The sequence below is a fragment of the Phalaenopsis equestris genome, unplaced genomic scaffold (genome assembly GCF_001263595.1).
Source record: "Phalaenopsis equestris unplaced genomic scaffold, ASM126359v1 Scaffold000008, whole genome shotgun sequence".
Classification (NCBI taxonomy): Eukaryota; Viridiplantae; Streptophyta; class Magnoliopsida; order Asparagales; family Orchidaceae; genus Phalaenopsis; species Phalaenopsis equestris.
In genome coordinates, this window is record NW_018164450.1 from 681,107 (window position 1) to 695,812 (window position 14,706).

The 14,706-nt window shown below is 35.0% G+C and overlaps 1 protein-coding gene across 1 annotated transcript in view; it reads left to right on the forward strand.

Annotated features, from left to right (window-relative positions):
- Nucleotides 1-14,706, forward strand: part of LOC110018317 — a gene marked incomplete at its 5' end in the record, with an annotated part of 45,409 nt that overhangs the window by 28,082 nt on the left and 2,621 nt on the right. The window contains 3 exon segments of the mRNA XM_020715596.1: nucleotides 1,475-1,571; nucleotides 1,668-1,721; nucleotides 1,803-1,924. Of these exon segments, the coding sequence (XP_020571255.1) occupies nucleotides 1,475-1,571; nucleotides 1,668-1,721; nucleotides 1,803-1,924 (273 nt within the window).

Here is a 14,706-nt window from a genome sequence, read left to right on the forward strand (position 1 = left end):
ATGATTTGCCCCTAGAAATATTGGCGCGGGGCTCCTTAGGGGACTGAACCGGTTTATCCTAGGGGGAGTGGGGTCGGCCGGTCCAGGTTTATGGGCTTGGGTTCTCCCAAGGGGCAAGGGGCCACCCCTACTAGTTATCTACTATATATGCTATGTAATTTTCATTAGGGTTCAATTTTTGTGGAGTGTTTTTGTCAGGATAGCCGTCACATCCCCTTTTCCCTTCTAGGGTTGTATCTGAGGACAAGTAGCACTCCGACTATATCTCGTTCTAAGCTAGCGATTATCCCCAATTTACTCTACTTGACATCCACCCCGCTGCTGCCACAAACCTTTTTCCTCGATGCAAAAACCCCCCAGCAAACTATCTTGGTGACTCGCTGCACCCACCACCCTTAGACTTCTTCTAAGGTTTTGTTTACTTCAACCTTTTTTTTTTAAAACTTTTTTAAACTTTTTTAAACTATTTCTTTTAGGAGTTTTATTGTTCGGGTCTCTACTTTACTTTTTAATCTTTTTCTAAAAATTCTCATGAATTGATCTTTAAGAATTTTATTTAGTTTTCTAATATCATTGTTTTAGAGTGAAATATTAAACTCCAGTATGAAAATTTGAAAGAATCTTTTGTTGGTTATCCTGTAGTAGATAGAGAGAAAATTTAAACTCCTTTATGGAAATTTAAAAGAACCTTTTGTTAGTTTATGCTGTACTAGATAGAATATTTGTAGCGTATTGATATTAAATTTTCTTAGGGTAGTACATTTTTCATGATTTGCCCCTAGAAATATTGGCGCGGGGCTCCCTAGGGGACTGAACCGGTTTATCCTAGGGGGAGTAGGGTCGGCCGGTCCAGGTTTATTGGCTATGGTTCTCCCAAGGGGCGAGGGGCCACCCCCTCCCCTACTAGTTATCTACTATATATGCTATGTAATTTTCATTAGTTCAATTTTTGTGGAGTGTTTTTGTCAGGATAGCCGCCACATCCCTTTTTCCATTCTAGGGTTGTATCCGAGGACAAGTAGCGCTCCGACTATATCTCGTTCTAAGCTAGTGATTATCCCCAATTTACCCTACTTGACATCCACCCCGTTGCTGCCACAAACCTTTTTCCTCGATGCAAAACCCCCCCCCAAAAAACTATCTTGGTGTCTCGCTGCACCCACCACCCTCCCCTCTTTCCATCCTCCGGCTGCCAGCTTCTCTCCTCTCCTCTCCTCCTAACCATCCAGTCAACAGAAATCCCCGCTATCCCACTGTCTGCTGCCCAACCAGCCGTCCAACTCACCAACGATCACCTTTGCCCCCACCATACTTGTCCTCATTCTAGAGGGTTATTTGTGTTTGTGTTGTTTTTTTTTTAAGTGTCTTTATTTGTAATCTCTTTTGAATTTTAGAAATAATTTTTGCATTTTTACTGTAGTTTGGGTTAACTTTGGTATTAAGATATCTTATTGGTTTAATATATCCTCTGCAGCTATGAAGTGCTCCAAACTATTGAAGCAGAAAGCATTATGCGTCCTCTTGTGGGCATAATCAGGCTTGCAAATGCATCTGAAAGCACACTAGAAAAGGTTCTCCTAGGTTCTTGAGAGATAATCTACTAAACATTCTCTATAGCACAAAATTGTATCAGTATTCTGCAACAAATGACAACTTTCTATGTACAGATTGTAAATATATTGCATCGAGTTATCAACCTAGGAGAATGCATGGAAGGAAAGGTAATCAATGAATGAATTACTTACGTGAGTGCAACTAATAATCATTTATCTTTTTTTTTGTACTAAAGTTATTTCTTTTAGATCCATGAGGAGGAATTTTTCTCTGGGTCCAACAAAAGGGTCAATTCTTCGTATAGTTCTATCAATAAAGATGTAATTACGAGAGCATCCAAGACTTCTTCAGTATTTGAGTTGATTTCAAGGTCAGTACTATTGGCATGGCATTGTCTTTTTTATCTTTATTTGGTTTTTAGTTTTACCTCTCGAAGCACTGGCAATTACCTCACCCATTGGGGGGAATTTATGGCTTGATAGAAACTTTTTTCTCTACAAAAGTATGAGAAGAATATTATACGCCTGCATAAGCATAACACCATTACAATTTAAAAGTTAAAAAATACCCCAAAAATCAAATATCTTGGCTGATATATATCATATTATTCAATTTGGGTCAAGTCTTGCTAGTCATTGTTCATATTTGGTTTTTAAAACATATAGAACTGATATAATAGGTCAGTTGTCTATCTTGGTTGTCTGGTATTTTAGAAGCAACTTGCATCAAAACCTAAAAAGGTTATGGAATTAGTATTTGAAAAAATCAATGAAATACTCAAATTCAAAGGTATCGTCAATAGTTTTTCTAAAATTCTGTAACTTATACTCAGCTTGAAATGATACTTGTACATGAAAATGTGTGGTTGTATGTAAATTAAAGCATAAACATCTAAGGATAGGTAGAGCAAGCTAAGTTTTTTTATGAGAATTACATGGTACTTTGCTTTTTAGATTGAATTGTGAAATTTAATGCCACGACCAGACCGATGAGCTTGGAATTAACAAGACAGGAACTGATGATCAGACGGAGGAAACCTATTTAACAGTTTCATTTCATCAAAAAAGTAAAATCCAGAACACAAATGAGCTGTTCTAATTCATAAAACTTATATTTACAATAAATTGTTCATATTTAAACATTTGCATTCAAACAGAAAATAAACTAAACCACAATATCTATCAACTTGCGTTCCACGACACCTGTATACGTACTCCCTGAGGTTCATCTAATATACAGTCTATTTTCCTGTAAAAAATGTTAGCAACTATAGGTCGAGTTAAAACTATTCAGTGTGTAATGTTTTTAAATTACAATAATTCTCATTTTTAAAATATTTTTTGTAAAAGTGCAGTAACAATTCAAAGAGAGCAATAAAAAAATTAAATTTCATTTTTTTTTTCATTTATTCAAGTTACACTTTTCATAATTGGAAGTCATCGTCTAAATGTATACTTTCTAAAAATATACGTTTAACATTTTCCAACCCACCATAAATGTAAGTAATCATTTCCATTTTTATTTCGTGCACGGGTACAATGCATTCTTCTACTAGTACTATTAAAGGGTGACTCCCATATGCATACATACATCATATTTTATTTTTTTTTATCTTGTATTTTCATTTTATATTCAAAAGAAAACTTGCATTTAACATTTAAAAGGTAACATAGAAGTTTGCATTTTAAAAATAAAAACTGGGAAACAGTGAAAATATGTGTAAATAAACAAAACTATTGTAAAATAAAAAATATATTACCCACCTCAATAATGTCCTTTGCTATCATTTTCTTCAGATAAATCTAATAATTTTTTTAAACCTATAATAACATATTAAGCATAATTAGTTAAGAATATATCATATATAATTAATTTAAATAAATTTCTGACCATCTTTCTCAAGAATTCTAATCTACCAATTTGATATTTTTATTTGCCCTTTTTATCTAATTAAATTACTATTTATTGTACAATTTATAATTTAGTTAAATACATTCTAAGACAATTAATAAGATTTCTTAAATCTTATTTTGTAATTTAATACAAATTAATGAAGAAAATAATAATTAAATTAAAATTCAGAATTTATGCCTGAAACTTCTCTCCTTAACAAATTTTATCCCGCTTAATCATTTTCGTCAATCACCTAAAATTGTAAGGATGAACATTTGGATTTCCATTTCATAGTTTGAATCAATTGTAATTAATAACCTAAAATTATTTAATTATTTAAAATTTTTCTCAGCTTTTAATCGTTTGCACTGCCCTGATATGGTCGAACCGAACAGTAAGGCTCACTGGTGCCTTTTTTTTGCACGCTGAGCTGCTTTCGCACGAGAGCTCCTGTACTCAAAGCTCTCGTTGTCATTTTTCTTCCTTCCCAAGCTCTAGGTTGAGCTTCAAAGTAGTCGCACGCTCCTTCCGTTCTCCTCTGCGAGCCGCACGACAGGGATCCTGCCGTCTACTTCCTCCTCCAGCTCTCGGGTAAGGCATAGAAGCTCTTCCGTCCTCTTCTTTGCTTTGGTGGGTCGCTCGAGCCCTCTGGCTCCTCCTCTTTCCTCATCTGCAGCTCGATTAGGGAACGAATGCCTAACCTCTTCTTCGCTCGATTAGGGCCGTTCGAGCATTCCAAATAGCCAATCAGGCTTCTCCTTCTTCTTCCTCCTATCACCTGTTGCTGACGACAATTGACATAAACATTTGAGTTATGATCACGAGCAGTGAAGGGAAACAACTAGGTAAGCCGCTCGCCTCCTCTTCCTCCTTCCTCCTCTTTTTCTTTTTTCCTTTACCTCACTCTCTCGGTCTCTCACGCATAGACTATCTCTCTCGCTCATTTCGTCTAATGAGTTTGAGTGAGGGGTCGAGGGGATAGCTTCAAAGTTGATTCTCCCATGAGCGGTGAGCTCCTCGTTTGAACTACACCTGCACAACAATCATAAAAATGTTTTTTTATTCAAATAATTACTTTTCTTATATTCTTATTATTACAAATTTTTCCTCCTAAAAATCGTCCTTGAAATTGGAAGTACAGGAATATAGTTCGATTTTAAAAAAAAAAGGTGCGGATGTCTTTCCCTCATTTTTGATTCCTTCTCCCATGTAGCATCATTTTTAGTTTCATGCATCCATATTACACGAACAAAATGAATCTCTCTACTCCTCAGCTGCTTCATATCATAATCTATGATTTTTTCCTGCTCATCCACAAATGTCAGGTCAGATTGAATGTCTAAAGAGTATGTAACAAGCCTACTAGTCTCATCATTACTATACTTCTGCAACAAAAAGATATGAAACACATTTTGTACCCCATACATGTGTGTTGGTAGTGTAAGCCTATATGCCACTTTCTCAATCTTCTCCATGATTTCATACGGACCAATACATCGTGGACTCAACTTTCCAAACTTTACAAATCGCTTGACACATTTCATGGGACAGGCCTTAAGGAAATAAATTCCCCTGCTTCAAATTCTATTGGTCGGTGTTTAACATCATAATACTTTCTCTGTCTATCTTGGATTGCTCTCAGTCTGTCACGAATCAGCTGAATCTTCTTATTTGTTTCATCGAGTAAATTATCACAAATTAATTTCCTTTCTCCCGTTTCTGCCCAACAAAGAGGTGTCCTGCATTTTTGTCGATAAAGGGTTTCATAAGGTGCCATACTAATACTTGTTTGGAAATTGTTATGGTAGGAAAACTCTATCAGAGGTATGTGTATTTCCTAGTTTCCACCAAAATCAAGAACACAAAGTCGAAGCAAATCTTCCCATATTTATATCGTTCTCTCCAATTGACCTTCTATTTGGGGATGAAAGGCTGTATTGAAAGTCAGTTGAGTGTCAAAAGCCTCTTGAACCTTCCTCTGCAGTCTCGATGTGAATCTAATGTCTCGATCTGAAATAATAAACTTTGAGACACCATGCAGTCACACAATTTCATCAACAAAAATTTTGGCCAACTTATCCACAATTTTTCTGCCTGATAGGCAAGAAAGGTGCAGACTTGTTCAGACGATTAATAATCATCCATATAGTATCACGACCCTGACTTGATCTCGGTAGCCTCATCACAAAGTCTATAGCAATATCCTCCCATTTCTACTCTGGTATAGGCAACGGTTGCAACAATCCACTGGGTTTCTGATGCTCAGCCTTTGCTATTTGACATGTTGGACACTTTGCTGCAAACTCTGCAACACTGCGCTTCAACCCTGGCCAACAAAAGAAACGCTTAAGCTACTGATACATCTTGTTGCTTTTTAGATGTATCGTATATCTCGAATAATGTGCTTCATGCAGTGTTTCTTTGTGTAAATCATTCATGTCAGGAATTTAAATTCTATCCTTGTACTTCATAGCTTTTCTTCATTGATCTCATATTTCTCCAATTGCCCTGCATTTCCCTAGTCGAGTATTTTTCAAAACTCTACATCATGTGGCAGTGCATCTCGTATTTTATCCTTCGAAGTTGGCTGAATTAACATATAATTCAATAAAGCAAAACTTTCATCATTTGTCGTGACTACTGATAACTACAAACACCCCATAACTTTAATCAGCTCTTCTTGCTGTGTAATTACCCAGTTAGTACTACCACTTGCCTTCCTACTTAACGCGTCTGTCACAACATTTGCTTTCCTCAGGTGATATTGTATATCCAAGTCATAATCTTTGATAAGCTCAAATCATTTCCTTTGTCTTAATTTCAACTTCTTCTGGGTGAAAATATACTTCTAACTTTGGTGATTAGTGAATACTTCACACCTGACACAACAAATATTACCTCCATATCTTCAAAGCAAATACAACTGCTGCAAACTCCAAATTATCTGTTAGATAATTTTTCTCTTGATTCTTCAATTGTCTAGAGGCATAAACATTCACTTTTCCATATTGCATAAGGACACACCTAAGTCCCCTTAAAGATGTATCATTATAAATCTGGAAGCCTTTTGTCCCTGAGGGGATAATTAATAGTGGTGCTGTCATTAAACACATCTCCACCTTTTGGAAAGCTTTCTCACAGTGATCTGTCCATTCGAATTTCACCACCTTCCGAGTTAATCTGGACAAAGGCGTTGCCATCTGCGAGAACTCTTCAACAAATCTTCTGTAATAACTTGCCAGACCCAAGAAACTCCGAACTTTTGTAATAGTGGTTGGTCTGGGCCGATCACTTATCACACTATAATCTTATTCTGGTCCACAGTGATTCTTTCACTGCTAATGATATGGCTTCGAACGTTATGCTCTTCCAGAAATCACACTTTGAAAACTTATCATACAATTGGTTCTCTTTTAGTGTCTGCAAAATAATGCGTAGATGATCTACGTGATGAGTCTCATCACTGGAATAAATTAATATGCCTTCGATGAAAACTATCACAAATCTATCCAGAAATTGTTTAAAAATTCTGTTCATCAGGTCTGTGAAGATTGCTGGTGCATTTGAGGACCCAAAAGGCATTACAACAAACTCATAATGCCCATATCTATTGCTGAAAGCTGTCTTTGTGATATCACCTTCTTTAATTGTTAATTGGTGATAATTTGAGCGCAGATCAATTTTGGAAAACACCGAAGTCCCTTCCAACTGATAAAAAAGATCATTGATCCTTGATAGAGGATACTTGTTCTTGATTGTGAGCTTTTTGAATTCTCAGTAATCAAAGCATAGCCTTAAGCTCCCATCTTTCTTCTTAACAAAAAGCACTGGAGCTCTCTAAGAGGAAGTGCTTGGCCTGATGAATCCCTTCTCGATTAAGTCCTGCAGTTGGCTCTTCTCTCCTTGATTGCCATTCTATAAGATGCTTTCACCATTGGTTCTGCACCTGATATTAAATCGATAGGAAAATCTATCTCTCTTCTTGCAGTCAAACTTGACAAATCATCTAAGAAGATCTTTGTATACTCCTTCACTACTGGTATACCCTCTAACTTCTTTGATTCTTTCATAATATCGATGAATTGAGCTAGAAAGCCTTGATACACACAAACTTGAATTCTTCTTCTTCAGGGATATTGAATTTAACTATCTTTTTAGGGCAATCAATAGTTGTGAAATGATTGGATAGCCAATCCATCCTTAAGTTCACTTCGAACTCGGTGAGTGATAGCACTATCAATGCGTCTTGAAACTTCTATCACAGATGGTCAGATTCACACAACAACTTCTATCAGCCATCATGCGAGACCCACTAGGTAGAAGAACTGATAAGACATCGAGCATTCTGAATGCTTCCAACCCTTTAGAGTTTACAAAATCCTCAAAGATAAATAAATGAGATGCCATGATATCAAATAAAGATCGGACCAAATTGTTTTGAATAGATATAAATTCTATAATAAGGAGAAAATAAAAGTCTCGTAATATAAATAAAGATTTGATAGATTTGCTGAGGTAAAGAAATACATGTAATGATGTCAGGTGAATTCTTTACTTCCTGCTGAATCAATGCTTATACTCTTGGCGTCATACGCTGACGGGTCTGACTCAAAGTTTGAACTGATCCTGGCTACTCGGCTGCCCTTTATTTACTGAATGTCTTTTGAGTAGGTGGAGCACTAACTCTGGTATGAGCTTGAGGTCTCTGGTTTAAGGTAGGTAGGAGACGACCTCGCCATATGCCCGGGCTGATGACACCAAAAACATGTGTTGTTGTCCGACAAACACTATCCTCTATGTGTCGTTCCACACTTGGCACAAGTAATCATACTGTTGTTACTGTTGTTGTCAGTGCTGCTACCAGTACCACTGCTGCTGGGTTGAGGCTTCTTCATACTAGACAATTCAAACCTGATAGGCTGTGCGGCCTGTCTCGATCTTGACTTGTCATCTCCCATCCTCTTATGGAAATCTTTACGCCTCTGCGCAGCTAGTAAATCAATCTCTATCCTCGCCCTCTCCACAAGAACTGAGTAATCATCAATGTCAAAAGGAATTAAAGGCTGTCAAATGACATCCTTCAATCCAGAGAAAAATCAGTTACACTTTTCATTGACATTTGAGATCAACTGAGGTGCATATCTGGATAACATCGTGAATTCAGCCTCGTATTGCTTAAGGGATCAGTCGCCCTGCACTAGTCTGATGAACCCATCCTGCATCTGCCTCCTAGCTGAAAGAGGAACGAACCGGTCACGAAAAATTTTCACAATGTCATCTCACTGTATCTGACTATAGAGTCGTCCGCAAAAATTCTCCTGAAGCTCGCCCTGCCACCTCTTTGCTTCCCCCTTGAAAGCAGAAGTAGCTAATGTGACCTTCCTCTCCTGAGGACATGACAAGCCCTCAATGATTTTCTCTACTCTCAACAATCAATTCTCCGCCTCAACTGACTTGCTCCTTGGACCTCTGGCTCCTTGGAATAGTGGCGGTTGTATGTTCTGAAACAACTTCATAAATTTATCCATCTAAGTTGTTTCACTACTACTTGCCTGGGTTTGATAACTTTGAATAATTCGTGTCACTACGTCCATTGTCTTTGTAAATGCCTTTATAGGACGCTAACACCACTAGAGGGAGGATCAATACGTTCCTGAGGAACTCGATTTTGCTGATCAGCAGCCCTTGCCTCACTATCATTCCCATTTGTATCCTTCGGATCAGAATCAATTACCTTGAGATAACAAAATTTTACATTAACATAACATTGAATTACTTTTTGAATTTCTTGATGATTATTACTAATTTTTCCTAATGGCTCTTTTATGATCATTTTCTTACTGCCCTTAACTGTGCACGTTTTTACGGTTCATGTGCAGGTGTCATTCGAATCAGCTGAATCTTCTTATTTGTTTCATTAGAGGTAACGAGCGAGAGAGACAGTTGGTGCGCGAGAGACCGAGAGAGTGAACTAAAGGAAGAAGAAGAGGAGGTGTGCGGCTTACCTGGCCGTTTCCCTCCACTGCTCATGATTGAACTTTAGGGAGAGAGAGCTCGAACAACTCTATTGAGTGTCGTGAGAAACAGGTGAAAGGAGGCAGAAGAAGGAGAAGCCTAATTGGCTATCTGGAGGACTCGAACGACCTTATTCTAGCGAAGAGGAGGAGGGTGAGGCATTCGTGCCCTAACCGAGCCGCAAAAGAGGAAAGACGAGCCAGATGGCTCGAGCGGCCTACCCAAGCGAAGAAGAGGAGGGGGAGATTTTGTGCCTTACCCGAGAGCTTGAGGAGGAAGGAGACGGCAGGATCTCTGCCGTGAGACTCGCAATGGAGAAGGGAAGGAAAGCGTGACTAGCATGAAGCTTGACCGAGAGCTTGGGAGGAAGGAAAATGGTTGCGAGAGCTTTGCGTACGAGTGCTCTCATGTTGGAGCAGCTCTGCATGCAAAGGATGGCTCGACAGAGCCTTACTGTTCGGTTTGACGAGATTAGGGTAAGACAGACAATTAAAAGGTAAGAAAAATTTTAAATACTTAAGTAATTTTAAGTTAATTAATTGTAATTGATTTAATTAAATTATGAAACGAAAATCCTAATGTTAATTCTGACAATTTTAGGTGATTGGCAAAAACGATTAAGCAAGACAAAATTTTATTAGGAGAGTCTGAATTTTAATTTAATTATTATTTGCTTCTTTAATTTATGTTAAATTACAAAGATTTAAGAAGTCTTATTAATTGTCTCGGAATGTATTTAATTAAATTATTAATTTTTTAATAAATAATAATTTAATTAGATAAAAATGGCAAATGAAAATATTTAATCGGTAGGTTAGAATTCTTGAGATGGATGGTCGAAAATTGATTTAAATTAATTATATATAGTGTGTTTTTGACAACTAATTTAGCCTAATATGTTATTATAGGTTCAGAAAAAAGATTAGGTTTATTCGAGGAAAATGATAGCAGATGATATTGTTGGGGTGGGTAATATGTTTTTTATTTTACAAAAGTTCTGTTTGTTTACGCATGTTTTTACTCTTTTCTAGTTTTTTATTTTTAAAATGCAAAAAATCATATTTATTTTTAAATGCATGTTTTCCTTTAAATGTAAAATGCTAGATAAAAATAAATAAATATGATATATGCATGCTATGGGAGTCACCTCTAGATGGTACTAGCAGGAAAATGTTTTGTACCCGTGCATGAAATAGAAATGAAAATGAAAATGGAAAAATTTGCTTACGTTTATGGTGATTCGAAAATGTTAAACGTATATTTTTATAAAATATACGTTTAGGCGGTGACTTTCAATTATTAAAAATGTAACCTAAATAAATGGAAGGAAATGAAATTTGTTTTCTTTACAGCTCTCTTTTACTACACACATTTTGCTGCTGATGCACTTTTACAAAAATATTTTAAAAATGATAATTATTGTGATTTATAAATATTTACCCAATGAGTAGTTTTAGCAACCCATAGTTGCTATTATTTTACAGGAAAAAAACTGTAGATTAGATGAACCCTAAGGATGTGTACAGGTGTTGTGCAGTGCAAGCTGATAAGTATTATGGTTTAGTTTATTTTCTGCTTAAATGTAAATGTTTAAATATGAACATTCTATTGCAAATATAAGTTTTTTTATGAATTAGAATAACTATTTTGTGTTTTGGATTTTATTTTTGTGATGAAATGAAACTGTTTGATAGGTTTCCTCTGTCCGATCGTTAGTTCATGCCTTGGTAATTCCAATCTCACCGGGCTGGGTCGTGACATTTAATTATTGTAGATGAAACTTTTAAATAAAAGTTAAATTATTCATCTTCTCTGGCAGACACAGATCTATGGTAAATGGCAATCATAGATATAGTTGGAACATTGAATGGAACCGAAGTTAAATTAAAAGTAAATGATTTGGTTCTCAGTAACTCATGTTTGCTTGATTTTATTAATATATTTAAACCAAATAAAATTAGTTACGGTACCGATTTTTGATGGAACTGGCCCGAGCTCAGTTGCATTCTTACTTAAGAGTAGAATTAGAAAAAAATGCAATATAGTGATGCTATTTATAAAGATGAAGTAAAAAAAAAAAGAACCTTACGGTAATATTTGATGTTTATATCTATTATATTGGTGTGGAATAAAAGAATGGATACCAAAATTTTATGCAAGCTTTTATCATTAAATTAATCAATCATATTCAAGAGGAATCAGAAAATTATTCTATTAAGGTCTCTATTAAGGCCATTGAAAGGCCATTTTTGCTTAATAATGAATTTAGGGGTTTTATTTTCATGAGATAAAATAGGGTACCTATTTCTATTAAGGTTGCTTAATAATGAATTTAAGGGTTTTATTTTCATGAGATAAAATAGGGTACCTATAAATGCAACAAATCTTTCTTTTTGACTCTAATGTTTGTATATAATTGCTTTAGTGCACTACCTTAAACACATCATTTGTTTTCATCCATTTGTTAAGAAACCTCGATGTTGTTGCAAGCAATACTAGTTGTTGAAGGCCTCATTTGCAACAACCTAGAGTGCTAAGCATGCAACAATGATTGAGTAACGAGTGAAAGGAACAACTCTATATCACTCCCCTTAGTCTATTGAAGTCAATGCATTTCATAGCTGCCATCATCTGTTTTTGCATACAAACTTGTATGTTTGCCTCAAACCAACAACCAGTTGACAACCTAGAATGCTGTTGTTGCTGGCTAGAAGATTGGCGGGGGTCGCAAACATCATTAGGTCGCTTTGGTTTAGAGGGGCATTATCTTTGTCAACTTGATCTGTCATGTTCTGACGCGGGAATTCGGATTCAACTAAGGCGTGAACGGTTGGTCGGATGTTGGGAATAAACTTTACTAAATAATAACACTCAAGTATAAAATGATCACTAATTCATAATACATAAGTAAATATCCTCTTAAAAGTATGGAAGATTATTCAATTATACAGTAAAATAAATAACACAATAAAAGTTATAAAACATATAAGCTAAATATATTGTTATCTATTTTTCCTGTAAACAAACTCACTCATATCAATTATATTAGTTTAATATATTTTTTCTTATAAGAACAGTTAAATAACGTGTAGTTTAAAACAACTTAGTGAATAATTATCATTTATTATGCATTAAATTATTATATAAATTTTTGACATGAATGCTAAAAAATATATTAATCAATCTTTAAATTAAAATTTATATTTTTTTATTTTTTTAAAATCCTTTATTAGTCATCTTAATCAATTACATTTTCATCATTATATTATTTATATTTGTTTATTTTCTTTTTCCTTTTTCCTTGAAGAAGTAATCTCAAAAGCATCATCAAAATATATTAATAAATGTACAATCTTTACCATTTTGTATCATAAAAATATAACATTTATCATTTTCTTTTTCATTTTGTATCATAAAATTACAACATTTACTATTTTTTTTATTTTTTTTTTTATCTTTGACATGCACGAATACAATATCATTCCCAACTAGTACTAAAATGGATTTTTTTTATCTGACATGCGCGAATACAATATCATTCCCAACTAGTACTAAAATGGGCGACTCCTAATAGACTTAATATTATTTTTTATTTATAATTATTTAATTCATTTCAATCATTAAATTCATTTATTTTTCGTTTAATACATAATAAAAATGAAATAATTGAAATAATAAAACAATCATTTTTTCCATTTAATGTTTTTTATTTTTTTAAAGAGCTTGTTCAATAGGTTTATAAAGGTGACGCTTTATGTCAAGTATAATCAAAATCAAGGTGATCATACATTATTCATTAAACACATGAGTTTATGAGGAGTTTTTTTTTTCTGTGTGTTGATGACATAATTTTTACGGGGATGATGAAAAGGAGGAGGCCCTTAAAAATTACTTGGCGACTGAATTTGTAGCCTGATCTCGACAAAATATCTTCATTTCTAATACATGTGGTTGACTTCTTGATGGAGATAGGTAAATTAGTGTGTAAATCTACTTCCACTCCGATTGATCTCAATCACAAACTTGGATAGGTTAAAAATGACACGGTAGTATATAAAGAAGGGATCAGAAAATTGGTTGGGAAGTTAATATATTTGGCACACACCCAACATTGCCTTTGTAGTGAGTGTAGTAAGTCTGTTCATGCACAACCCTAAAGAAAGTCACCTAAAAGCTGCAAACCGAATACTTCAGTACCTGAAAGCTAATCTAGGAAATGAAGTTATATTCAAGAAAGATTGGCTAATTCCTAAAGCTTACACTGATGTCAACTATGTAGGATCTTTGGTTGATAGACGTTCAATAACAGGTTACTAAACGTTCTTAGGTGGTAATCTGGTCACATAGAGGAGTAAGAAATAAAATGTTATAGCTTGTTTAAGTGAGAAGTGGAGTTCAGGGCTATGGCTCAAGGTATGTGTGAGTTATTGTGGTTAAAGATTATCCTTGAAGATTTCAAGCTAAAGTGAGTAAACTCTACGAGACTATTCCGTGACAACAACTCTTCCATCAATATTTGCTCATAATCCAGTACCACATTATAGGATAACTCATCTCGAGATTGATAAACCTTTTATGTAGGAGAAGTTAGACAACAAATTGTTTTGTACTCTCTATGTGCCTACAAAGGAATACCTTGCGGATGTGTTTATAAATAGGCTTAATGGCGATGACCTCTCAACAATTATATGTAAGTTGAGAATGGATGATATTTCTTTTCCAGTTTGTGGGGGAGTGTTGGAAAGTGAGCAACTATTTTAGCAAAATTTTAATTTAGGAATATAATAAATCCCTTGATAGGAGGATCCAATTCAGAAATAGAATAATTCCCTTGATATGGGGATCTAGTTTAGGAATAGAACAAATCCTTAGATACAGGAACCTAATTGAGGAATAGAATATTATAGTTTTATTATTTGCTCATTTCCTGTTTGCTATATATATAGGCATAGTACATTGTGTATATATTAGTAAATGTGCATGATGAAAGATTCGTCTGAATTTCACTCCATGCTTTTTGAGAGGTCAATGAGATATGATGAGTATTTTTAAAAGTTTAAGAAGGGATTATTTGACTTTAAATGGAACGTTTTTAGATACACAGATAGATTTTAGAATGATTAGTAGTGATTTTGGGTTTGACCATTAATTTTTCTATAATGTGGAGGAGAATAGCACATGGTTGGGATTGGAGAGCCAACAAGAAAGAAAGGTGGAGAGAGAGAGAGAGAGAGAGAGAGAGAG